This window comes from Heptranchias perlo, chromosome 9, assembly GCF_035084215.1.
Source record: "Heptranchias perlo isolate sHepPer1 chromosome 9, sHepPer1.hap1, whole genome shotgun sequence".
NCBI classification, from domain to species: domain Eukaryota; kingdom Metazoa; phylum Chordata; class Chondrichthyes; order Hexanchiformes; family Hexanchidae; genus Heptranchias; species Heptranchias perlo.
The window spans coordinates 83,868,652-83,881,779 of NC_090333.1; the positions used below are offsets into that span (position 1 = coordinate 83,868,652).

Genomic DNA, 13,128 nt, shown 5'->3' on the forward strand with positions numbered 1-13,128 from the left:
GGCAATATTGGCACAACTAACCACTAATGATCGGATAAACAGCAACTCCCTCACTAAGGACCTGGTCCTCAGGGTATAACTACTTCAATACATAATGTCGTTTGATTTTTTTTTGACCATTTTTTGAACATTGTTTTGTTTGTGTGAAATAATTTAATGCAGCCTTCATCCACTTCAGGTGTGAACATGTACTGGGACTGGCTCGGTGCTTTGAATTAGCATTAAATGGGGGTGGCAGGGGGTGGGGGGATGGAGATTGTCTTTGGTCAGTCTGCAGTGGCCCCACGGTGCCTGTCACCAGAGCTCAGACCAGCTGTATATTTCTAAACAAGTGCGGGTCTGAACGAAACCCGGTCCTAGAAACTGGTTATCATATCATAGTCCAAGCTGCTCTGTGCTCCCACCTCCTGCCCACCAATCCCCGTCCATCCCTCTCCCTGGCCACTGTCTGAGGCTGAACCGGACTGTTTGCAACCTCGGCGTCCTATTTAACCCTGAGATGAGCTTCTGACCACATATCTGCTCCATCACCAAGACCGCCTATTTCCACCTCTGTAACATCGCCCATCTCCGCCCTGCCTCAGCTCATCTGCTGCTGAAACCCTCATCGATGCCTTCGTTACCTCCATACTCGACTGTTCCAATGTTCTCCTGGCCGACCTCCCATCTTCCACCCTCCATAAACTTGAGCTCATCCGAAACACCGCTGCCCGTATCCTAACTCGCACCAAGTCCCGTTCTCCCATCACCCCTGTGCTCACTGACCGACATTGGCTCCCGGTCCGGGAACACCTCGATTTTAAAATTCTCATCCTTGTTGTCAAATCCCTCCATGGCCTCGCCCCTCCCTATCTCTGTAACCTCCTCCAGCCCTACAACCCTCCGAGATCTCTGCGCTCCTCCAATTCTGGCCTCTTGCGCATCCCCAATTTTAATCGCTCCACCATTGGCGGCCGTGCCTTCAGCTGCCTAGGCCCTAAGCTCTGGAATTCCCTCCTTAAACCTCTCCACCTCTCTCTCCTCCTTTAAGACGCTCCTTAAAACCTACCTCCTGTCCTAATATCTCCTTTGTGGCTCGGTGTCAAATTTTGTCTGATTACACACCTGTGAAGCCTTGGGATGTTCTACTATGTTAAACACACAAATGCAAGTTGTTGTTGTTATTGCATCACTTGACCAAAATAATACTTGATTATCAATACAATCATTGAAAAAAATATTGCACTTGCACATACATGTTAGATGCCACGTATGGAAGATAATGTTAAATTCGTGTAGAGACTTGGTTAGACTTGGAGCACTGTGAGCAGTTCTGGTCTCCATATTACAAAAAGGATATTGAAGCACTGAAGAAAGTGCAGAAAAGATTTACAAGGATGTGCCCAGAATTGAGAGGATGCAAAAATCAGGAAAGACTGAGCGGATCCGTGTCTCTTTACTCCGGGAAAGAGAAGACGAAGAGGAGAGCTGATAAGAGGCCTTTAAAATGATGAGGGGGTTCGATAGGGTGGATGTGGAGAGACTGTTTCCCCGTGTGGGGAATCCAAAACAAGGGGGTGGGGGCGGATATTTATAAGATAATCACTAACAGAGCAAATAAAGAGATTCGGAGGAATTTCTTCAGATAGCGAGCGGTGAGAATGTGGAACATGTTGCCACATGGAGTGGTCGAAGCAGATAGTCTCGATGCATTGAAGGGGAGGCTTGATACAGACATGAGAAGGGAATAGAGGGATGTAGTGGGGGGGGGGGGCCAGGGTGGGAGGGGGTAATTAGAGTGGGAGGGGAGTGGAGGGATGTGGAGGGGGCCAGGATGGGAGGGGGTAATTAGAGTGGGAGGGGAGTGGAGGGATGTGGAGGGGGCCAGGATGGGAGGGGGTAATTAGAGTGGGAGGGGAGTGGAGGGATGTGGAGGGGGCCAGGATGGGAGGGGGTAATTAGAGTGGGAGGGGAGTGGAGGGATGTGGAGGGGGCCGGGATGGGAGGGGGTAATTAGAGTGGGAGGGGAGTGGAGGGATGTGGAGGGGGCCAGGATGGGAGGGGGTAATTAGAGTGGGAGGGGAGTGGAGGGATGTGGAGGGGGCCAGGATGGGAGGGGGTAATTAGAGTGGGAGGGGAGTGGAGGGATGTGGAGGGGGCCAGGATGGGAGGGGGTAATTAGAGTGGGAGGGGAGTGGAGGGATGTGGAGGGGGCCAGGATGGGAGGGGGTAATTAGAGTGGGAGGGGAGTGGAGGGATGTGGAGGGGGCCAGGATGGGAGGGGGTAATTAGAGTGGGAGGGGAGTGGAGGGATGTGGAGGGGGCCAGGATGGGAGGGGGTAATTAGAGTGGGAGGGGAGTGGAGGGATGTGGAGGGGGCCAGGATGGGAGGGGGTAATTAGAGTGGGAGGGGAGTGGAGGGATGTGGAGGGGGCCAGGATGGGAGGGGGTAATTAGAGTGGGAGGGGAGTGGAGGGATGTGGAGGGGGCCAGGATGGGAGGGGGTAATTAGAGTGGGAGGGGAGTGGAGGGATGTGGAGGGGGCCAGGATGGGAGGGGGTAATTAGAGTGGGAGGGGAGTGGAGGGATGTGGAGGGGGCCAGGATGGGAGGGGGTAATTAGAGTGGGAGGGGAGTGGAGGGATGTGGAGGGGGCCAGGATGGGAGGGGGTAATTAGAGTGGGAGGGGAGTGGAGGGATGTGGAGGGGGCCAGGATGGGAGGGGGTAATTAGAGTGGGAGGGGAGTGGAGGGATGTGGAGGGGGCCAGGATGGGAGGGGGTAATTAGAGTGGGAGGGGAGTGGAGGGATGTGGAGGGGGCCAGGGTGGGAGGGGGTAATTAGAGTGGGAGGGGAGTGGAGGGATGTGGAGGGGGCCAGGATGGGAGGGGGTAATTAGAGTGGGAGGGGAGTGGAAGGATGTGGAGGGGGCCAGGGTGGGAGGGGGTAATTAGAGTGGGAGGGGAGTGGAGGGATGTGGAGGGGGCCAGGATGGGAGGGGGTAATTAGAGTGGGAGGGGAGTGGAGGGATGTGGAGGGGGCCAGGATGGGAGGGGGTAATTAGAGTGGGAGGAGGCTCGTGTGGAGCATAAACACCGACATAGACCAGTTCGGCCGAATGACCTGATTGTGTGCTGCAGATTCCATGAAATTCTATGCTATCTCTAATGGTGCAGCAATCACTGTATCGAGCCACCAGCCAGTGTTATCGGGTAGATGTACAGACACCCAGCACAGCACAGCTCATCGCAAGACAAGTGATGGTCATTTCCAACAGCAATCAGACCGGTGGTAGGTGGACTGACTCAACAATGTGATGGTCAGCTCAGGATCACAACCCCCAAAATCCTTCGAATAAAAGATCGTGGACTCGCGGATTTTTTAAATAGACTTCAATTTCCCTCCACTGCCCAACCTCACTGACTGTCGGAACTGTGGGAACCGGAGCTCCCGTCACTGCCGGGAATGGATTCAAGTTTGAACACTAGCTTCGACTCTGTTTACAGATTCACAGTCATTTTTTTGCATAAAATTACTTTATTTTGATATGCCAAATGTTTCCAACCATTATTTTGGAATACTAAAACGCTGTTTCCAATTTACTTCCCTCTGCTTTCACTGGGATACTGGATCCACAGACACTGACTCTCACTGGGGTACAGGATCCACAGACACTGACTCTCACTGGGGTACAGGTTCCACAGACACTGACTCTCACTGGGGTACGGGTTCCACAGACACTGACTCTCACTGGGGTACAGGTTCCACAGACACCGACTCTCACTGGGGTACAGTTCCACAGACACTGACTCTCACTGGGGCACGGGATCCACAGACACTGACTCTCACTGGGGTACAGGATCCACAGACACTGACTCTCACTGGGGTACAGTCCCACAGACACTGACTCTCACTGGGGTACAGGTTCCACACACACTGACTCTCACTGGGGTACGGGTTCTACAGACACTGACTCTCACTGGGGTACGGGTTCTACAGACACTGACTCTCACTGGGGTACGGGTTCCACAGACACTGACTCTCACTGGGGTACGGGTTCCACAGACACTGACTCTCACTGGGGTACAGTTCCACAGACACTGACTCTCACTGGGGTACAGGATCCACAGACACTGACTCTCACTGGGGTACAGGATCCACAGACACTGACTCTCACTGGGGTACAGTTCCACAGACACTGACTCTCACTGGGGTACAGTTCCACAGACACTGACTCTCACTGGGGTACGGGTTCCACAGACACTGACTCTCACTGGGGTACAGGATCCACAGACACAGACTCTCACTGGGGTACAGGATCCACAGACACTGACTCTCACTGGGGTACAGTTCCACAGACACTGACTCTCACTGGGGTACAGTTCCACAGACACCGACTCTCACTGGGGTACAGTTCCACAGACACTGACTCTCACTGGGGTACGGGATCCACAGACACTGACTCTCACTGGGGTACGGGTTCTACAGACACTGACTCTCACTGGGGTACGGGTTCTACAGACACCGACTCTCACTGGGGTATAGTTCCACAGACACTGACTCTCACTGGGGTACGGGATCCACAGACACTGACTCTCACTGGGGTACGGGTTCTACAGACACTAACTCTCACTGGGGTACGGGTTCTACAGACACTGACTCTCACTGGGGTACGGGTTCTATGGGCACTGACTCTCCCTGGGGTACGGGTTCTATGGGCACTGACTCTCCCTGGGGTACGGGTTCTATGGGCACTGACTCTCCCTGGGGTACGGGTTCTATGGGCACTGACTCTCCCTGGGGTACGGGCTCTATGGGCACTGACTCTCCCTGGGGTACGGGCTCTATGGGCACTGACTCTCCCTGGGGTACGGGCTCTATGGGCACTGACTCTCCCTGGGGTACGGGCTCTATGGGCACTGACTCTCCCTGGGGTACGGGTTCTATGGGCACTGACTCTCACTGGGGTACGGGTTCTATGGGCACTGACTCTCACTGGGGTACGGGCTCTATGGGCACTGACTCTCACTGGGGTACGGGTTCTATGGGCACTGACTCTCACTGGGGTACGGGCTCTATGGGCACTGACTCTCCCTGGGGTACGGGTTCTATGGGCACTGACTCTCCCTGGGGTACGGGCTCTATGGGCACTGACTCTCCCTGGGGTACGGGTTCCATGGGCACTGACTCTCCCTGGGGTACGGGCTCTATGGGCACTGACTCTCCTTGGGGTACGGGCTCTATGGGCACTGACTCTCACTGGGGTACAGGTTCCACAGACACTGACTCTCCCTGGGGTACGGGTTCTATGGGCACTGACTCTCCCTGGGGTACGGGTTCCATGGGCACTGACTCTCCCTGGGGTACGGGCTCTATGGGCACTGACTCTCCCTGGGGTACGGGCTCTATGGGCACTGACTCTCACTGGGGTACAGGTTCCACAGACACTGACTCTCACTGGGGTACGGGTTCTATGGGCACTGACTCTCCCTGGGGTACGGGTTCTATGGGCACTGACTCTCCCTGGGGTACGGGTTCTATGGGCACTGACTCTCCCTGGGGTACGGGTTCTATGGGCACTGACTCTCCCTGGGGTACGGGCTCTATGGGCACTGACTCTCCCTGGGGTACGGGCTCTATGGGCACTGACTCTCCCTGGGGTACGGGCTCTATGGGCACTGACTCTCCCTGGGGTACGGGCTCTATGGGCACTGACTCTCCCTGGGGTACGGGTTCTATGGGCACTGACTCTCACTGGGGTACGGGTTCTATGGGCACTGACTCTCACTGGGGTACGGGCTCTATGGGCACTGACTCTCACTGGGGTACGGGTTCTATGGGCACTGACTCTCACTGGGGTACGGGCTCTATGGGCACTGACTCTCCCTGGGGTACGGGTTCTATGGGCACTGACTCTCCCTGGGGTACGGGCTCTATGGGCACTGACTCTCCCTGGGGTACGGGTTCCATGGGCACTGACTCTCCCTGGGGTACGGGTTCTATGGGCACTGACTCTCCCTGGGGTACGGGTTCTATGGGCACTGACTCTCCCTGGGGTACGGGTTCCATGGGCACTGACTCTCCCTGGGGTACGGGTTCTATGGGCACTGACTCTCACTGGGGTACGGGTTCTATGGGCACTGACTCTCCCTGGGGTACGGGTTCTATGGGCATTGACTCTCCCTGGGGTACGGGCTCTATGGGCACTGACTCTCCCTGGGGTACGGGTTCCATGGACACTGACTCTCCCTGGGGTACGGGTTCTATTGGCACTGACTCTCCCTGGGGTACGGGCTCTGTGGGCACTGACTCTCCCTGGGGTACGGGTTCCATGGGCACTGACTCTCCCTGGGGTACGGGCTATATGGGCACTGACTCTCCCTGGGGTACGGGTTCTATGGGCACTGACTCTCCCTGGGGTACGGGTTCCATGGGCACTGACTCTCCCTGGGGTACGGGTCCTATGGGCACTGACTCTCCCTGGGGTACACCTCCACGGGTGCTGGCAGCCCTTAGTGCTTCAACCAAGAGGCCACTCTTCAGGCGTGAGTCTGGACAGCAAGTGGTGCCATGGCGGGCGTTACACCGATCTTGATCCCCTGCTCACCCGATGTCCACACTTTCCCGTAGGGTGTCACTGGACAGTGATCTGGAGCGCAGGGCCTCGAATCATTTCTCCCCTCTCCAGCCCGGGGTGCACTGAGGTGAAATGCAGCCCCCAACTGTCACCCCAGTCAAAGACAGACTAGGAACGAAAACTAACCGGGACCCTGTACTTTATACAACTTAGTGCTGGACTCAGTTTACCATCAGGCTATTCGGGGGGGTATGGGGGGAAGGAACTTTATTTCCTTCAGAATATAAACAAACTGGTGCCTATCAAATGGAGTGAGTTACTGGCCCAGATCAATGAGGCTAACACACTTCCCACAGCAGAAACCTGATGAGCTGCTGACATCCCCAATCATTATTCTTACAACAGATCTGCAGTGTGTGAGTATGTGTTTGCATATGTATGAGTGTGAGAAAGAGAGTGTGTGTGTGTGTGTGTGTGTTAGACTGTGTATGTATGAGTGTGTGTATGAGCATGTGTGTGAAAGGGTGAGTGTATGTGTGTCTGTGAGTGTGTGTGCAAGTGTGTGAGAGCTGGGCGTGTGTGCGAGCGAGAGAGTGAGAGCATGAGTGTGTGTAACTGTGTGTGAGAGTGAGTGCGAGAGTGTGTGAGTGTGTGTGTATGTGTGAGAGTGTGTGTATACATACGAACATACAAATAAAGAGGAGTAGGCCATTCGGCCCCTCGAGCCTGCTCTACCATTTGATAAGATTCCGGCTGATCAGATTGTGACCTCAACCCGACTTTCCCGTCTACCTACTATAATCTTTGACTCCCTTGTTAATCAGGAATATATCGAACTCAGCCTTAGAAATATTCAATGACCCTGCCTTCACCACTCTCTGGGGAAGGGAGTTCCACAGACTCACCACCCTCAGAGAAAAAAAAAATTCTCCTCGTCTCCATCTTAAATGGGAGACCCCTTATTTGTAAACTGTGGCCCCTAGTTCTAGTCTCTCCCATGCGGTGAAATATCCCCTCAGCATCTACCCCTTCTAGTCCCCTCAGGATCTTATATGTTTCAATAAGATCACCTCTCATTCTTCTAAACTCCAATGTATACAGGCCCAACTTGTCCAACCTTTCCTCATAAGATAATCCCCTCATCCCAGGAATCAGTCGAATGAACCTTCTCTGAACCGCCTCTAAAGCAATTATGTCCTGTCTTAAATAAGGAGACCAAAACTGCACACAGTATTCTAGATGTGATCTCACCAGTGCCCTGTACAACTGTAGCAAAACATCTCTACTTTTATATTCCATTCCCCTTGCAATAAATGACAACATTCCATTTGCCTTCCTAATCACTTGCTGTACCTGCATACTAACTTTTGTGATTCATGTACTAGGACACCCAGATCCCTCTGTACCTCAGAGTTCTTCAATCTCTCTCCATTTAAATAATATACTGCTTTTCTATTCCTCCTGCCAAAGTGGACAAGTTCACATTTTCCCACATTATGCTTCATCTGCCAAATTTTTGCCCACTCACTTAACCTATCTATATCCCTTTGCAGACTCCTTATGTCCTCTTTACAACTTACTTTCCTACCTACCTTTGTGTCATCAGCAAATTTAGCAACCATACATTCGGTCCCTTCATCCAAGTCATTGATATAGATTGTAAATAGTTGAGGTCCAAGCACTGATCTCTGTGGCACTCCACTCGTTACATCTTACCAACCTGAAAATGACCCATTTATGCCTACTCTCTGTTTCCTGTTAGCTAACCAATCCTTTATCCATACTAATATGTTACCCCCTACACCATGAGCTCTTATTTTGTGTAGTAGCCTTTGATGTGGCACCTTGTCAAAAGCCTTCTGGAAATCCAAGTACATCACATCCACAGGATCCCCTTTATCCACGTTGCTTGTTACTCCCTCAAAGAACTCTAATAAATTAGTCAAACACGATTTCCCTTTCACAAAGCCATGTTGACTCTGCCTGATTGCATTGAGATTTTCTAAGTGCCCTGCTATAGCTTCCTTAATAATAGATTCTAGCATTTTCCCTACGACAGATGTTAAGCTAACTGGCCTGTAGTTTCCTGCTTTCTGTCTCCCTCCTTTCTTGAATAAAGGAGTTACATTCGCTATTTTCCAATCTGATGGGACCCTTCCAGAATCTAGGGAATTTTGGAAAATTAATACCAATGCATCTACTATCTCTGCAGCCAATTCTTTTAAGACCCTAGGATGAAGTCCGTCAGGACCTGGGGACTTGTCAGCTTTTAGTTCTAATAATTTTTTCAGAACCCTTTCCCTGGTGATTGTAAATGTTTTAAGTTCCTCCCTCCCTTTTACCTCTTGATTTACAATTATTTCTGGCATGTTATTTGGATGCAAAATATCTGTTCAATTCATCCGCCATTTCCTTATTCTCCATTATTAATTCCCCAGACTCACTCTCTAAAGGACCAACGCTCACTTTACTTACTCTTTTCCTATTTAAATACCTGTAGAAACTCTTACTATCTGTTTTTATATTTCTAGCTAGCTTTCTCTTGTACTCTAATTTCTCCCTCCTTATTATTCTTATAGTCATTCTTTGCTGATTTTTATATTCTGTCCAATCTTCTGAGAGTATGAGAGTGTGAGTGTGTGTGTGTGTAAGCATGAGTGTGCGTGAGAGAGAGTACAAGTGTGTTTATGAGTGCGTCTGTGTGAGTGTGTGCATGAGTGTGTGTGAATATGCATGAATGAGTGTGCGTGCGAGTGTGTGAGAGCGAGAGTGTGCGCGCGAGTGGGTGTGTGAGAGTGTGAGTGTGTGAGTGGGTGTGTGTGTGTTAGAGTATGAGTGTGTGTGAGAGTATGTGTGTGAGAATGTGTGTGTCTCTGTGTATGAGCGTGTGAGAGCATGAGTGTTTGTGAGAGTGTGCGTGAGTGTGTGCATGTGAGTGTGACAGCATGAGAGTGCAAGTGTGTGTGACAGTATGAGTGTGTATGAGTGTACCTATGAAAGTGTGGGTAAGAGTGTGTTTGTGAGTGTGCATGAGAGTGAGACTGCGTGAGTGTGTGTGAGTGCATGAATGTGCATGAGAGAGAATGCGAGACTGTGTGAGAGATTATGTGTGCATGTGTGAGAGTGTGTGTATGAGTGTGTATGTGAGAATGTGTATGAGTGTGTGTGTAGGTGTGTGTGCGAGAGTGTGTGTGAATCTGTGTATGAGTCTGTGTATGAATGTGTGTGTATGAGAATGTGTGTGAGCATGAGTGTGTGTGAAAGTGTGCATGTGAGGGTGTGTGAGTGTGCGTGCGTGCCTGTGAGAGCATAAGTGTGCATGAGGATGTGTGTGAGAGAGCAAGTGTATGTGAGAATACGAGTGTGTGTGAGCATGAGAACATAAGTGTGCGTGACAGTACGAGTTTATGTATGAGCATATCTGTGAAAGAGTGTGTAAGAGTGTGTGTGAGTGAGTGTGCATGACAGTGAGAGTGTATGTGAGTGTGAGAGTGTGTGTGTGCATGAGTGTGCGTGTGTGAGTGTGTGAGAATGTGAGTCTGTGTGTGAGAGCGAGTATGTGAGAGAGTGTGTGTGAGTGTGACAGCGTGAGTGTGACAGCCTGGGTGTGAGAGAGTGCAAGTGTATGAGTGTGTGTGTGACCATGAGTGTGCATGAGAGAGAACGCGAGAGTGTGTGTGAGAACATGTGTATATGAGAGTGCGTGTGTGTGTGAGAGTGTGCGTGAATGTAAGCGTGAGAGTGTGTGAATGTAAGTGTGAGAGTGAGTGTGTGTGAGTGTGAGAGTGAGTGTGTGTGAGTGTGAGTGGTTACCTCAGAGAGCAGCAGATCGATGATGTGGAAGACCATGCAGAGTGGGAACTTGGCGGTGAAGAGCGTGAGGAACCACTGGGAAGCGTACATGTGTGCCTCCAAGTTCAGGTCCAAGAAGTGATTGTAGAGTTCGGGGAGCTGTTCCTGCAAACAGTAAACCAACAGTCAGCGGCTTTGCTCCAACACACACCTCTCAGAGTAACAGGCAGCCACTGTACAGGCCGTCACCAACAACAACAACGTGCATTTATACAGCGCATTTAACGTAGTAAAACATTGCAAGATGCTTCACAGGAGTGTTAACAGGCAGAAATTGACACCGAGCCACATAAGGAGATATTAGGACAGGTGACCAGAAGGTTGGTCAAAGAGGTATGTTTTAAGGAGCGTCTTAAAGGAGCAGAGAGAGGTAGAGAGGTTTATGGAGGGAATTCCAGAGCTTAGGGCCCAGACAGCTGAAGGCACGGCCGCCAATGGTGGAGCAAAGGAAGTGGGGGAAGTGCAGGAGGCCAGAATTGGAGGAGCGCAGAGATCTCGGAGGGTTGTAGGGCTGGAGGAGGTTATAGAGATAGGGAGGGGTGAGGCCATGGAGGAATTTGAAAACACGGATGAGAATTTTAAAATCGAAGCGTTCCCTGACTGGGAGCCAATGTAGGTCAGCGAGCACCAGGGTGATGGGTGCAGCCGAGAACGAGAGTCCAGGAGGCTGTGTTGCCTGCCCGGTGCCAGGGCTCGGGATATCTGCTCTGGGCTGGAGAGGAACTTGCAGTGGGAGGGGGAGGATCCAGTTGTCGTGGTCCACGTAGGTACCAACGACATAGTCAGAATGAGGGAAGAGGTTCTACTTAGGGAGTATGAGCAGCTAGGGGCTAAGTTAAAAAGCAGAACCTCAAAGGTAATAATCTCTGGATTATTACCTGAGCCACGAGCAATTTGGCATAGGGTCAATAAGATTAGAGAGTTAAATTTGTGGCAGGTGGAGTATAATGTGGGGAAATGTGAGGTTATTCAGTTTGGTAGGAAGAATAGAAAAGCAGAATATTTTTTAAAAGATGAGAGACTAAGAAATGTTGGTAGTCAGAGGGATTTGTGGTCCTTGTACACGAATCACAGAAAGTTAACATGCAGGTACAGGCAATTAGGAAGGCAAATGGTATGTTGGCCTTTATTGCAAGGGGGTTGGAGTATAACAGTGAGGATGTCTTGCTGCAATTATACAGGGCTCTGGTGAGACCTCACCTGGAGTACTGTGTACAGTTTTGGTCTCCTTACCTAACAAGGGATCTACTTGCGTTAGAGGCAGTGCAACGAAGGTTCACTAGATTGATTCCTGGGATGAGAGGGTTGTCCTGTGAGGAGAGATTGAGTAGAATGGGCCTATATTCTCTGGAGTTTAGAAGAATCAGAGGTGATCTCATTGAAACATATAAAATTCATAGAAGGTTTGACAGGGTAGATGCTGAGTCTGTTTCCCCTGGCTGGAGAGTCTACAACTAGGGGGCATAATCTCAGGATAAGGGGCTGGCCATTTAGGACTGAGATGAGGAGGAATTTCTTCACTCAGAGTGTGGTGAATCTTTGGAATTCTCCACCCCAGAGGTCTGTGGGTGCTCAGTCATTGACTATATTCAAGGCTGAGATCGATGGATATTTGGTCACTAAGGGAATCAAGGGATATGGGGATAGGACGTGAAAGTGGTGTTGAGGTGATCTTATTGAAGGGGGGAGCAGGCTCGAGGGGTCGAATGGCCTACTGCTGCTCCTATTTCTTATATTCTTATTGCAGGAGATTCTCTGGCTATGACTGGATAGATAAGAATGGAACCAGGTGAGCGCAGTCCCACCCAGCTGGACGATGGAGGAGGGGTTTTGGAGGAGGATGGTGTGGTCAACCATGTCAAAGGCTGCAGACAGGTCGAGAAGGATGAGGAGGGATAGTTTACCATCGTCACAGTCACAGAGGATGAGGAGGGATAGTTTACCATCGTCACAGTCACGGAGGATGAGGAGGGATAGTTTACCACGGTCACAGTCACAGAGGATGTCATTTGTGACTTTGATTAGGGTCTTTTCAGTTCTGTGGCGGGGCGGAAACCTGATTGGAGAGGTTCTAACATGGAGTTGCGAGAAAGATGGGCACATCAATTGTAATTGTACCCGCAGAAGTCTGGGGTGAGGAGGTTTTACCCCAATCACAGGAACCATAATTTAGCATTTGAACAGAGTTAAATCAGACGGGTGAAACATTGTTAGTTTAAATTTTTAAAAATTTAGAACAGGAAGTTTTAAGTCTGCTGTCACATACATAGAAGTTACACACAGAAACAGGCCATTCCGCCCATCCAGTCTGTATTGGTGTTTACCCTCCACGCGAGCAATGAGTCCTACTCACATTTACCCACCCTGTTCCCATACCCCTTCATCCACCTATCCAATCTAATCCTGAATGTGGACATAGTTTCTGCCTCAACCACTAACCCTGGCAGTGAATTCCACATCCCCACAACGCTGTGTGTGTGTGGGGGTCTATCAAGTTCAATTCCCATCTCTGTTATGTGAGTGAGCGAGTGAGAGTGAGTACGTGAGTGAGTGAGTGAGTACATGAGTGAGAGTGAGTATGTGAGTGAGTGAGTGAGTACATGAGTGAGAGTGAGTATGTGAGAGAGTATGAGTGAGAGTGAGTATGAGTGAGTGAGAGTGAGAATGTGAGTGAGTGAGTATGTGAGTGATGGATTGAGTGAGTGAGTGAGTGAGAGTGAGT

The 13,128-nt window shown here is 50.7% G+C and overlaps 1 protein-coding gene across 1 annotated transcript in view; it reads right to left on the bottom strand.

The window, feature by feature from the left end:
• The window catches only part of rabgap1l (RAB GTPase activating protein 1-like), a 550,110-nt gene that overhangs the window by 134,191 nt on the left and 402,791 nt on the right, over window positions 1-13,128 (bottom strand). Inside the window, exon 17 of the mRNA XM_067990829.1 lies at window positions 10,368-10,511. Coding sequence (XP_067846930.1) covers window positions 10,368-10,511 — 144 coding nt within the window. The remainder of the gene's footprint in view (window positions 1-10,367; window positions 10,512-13,128) is intronic.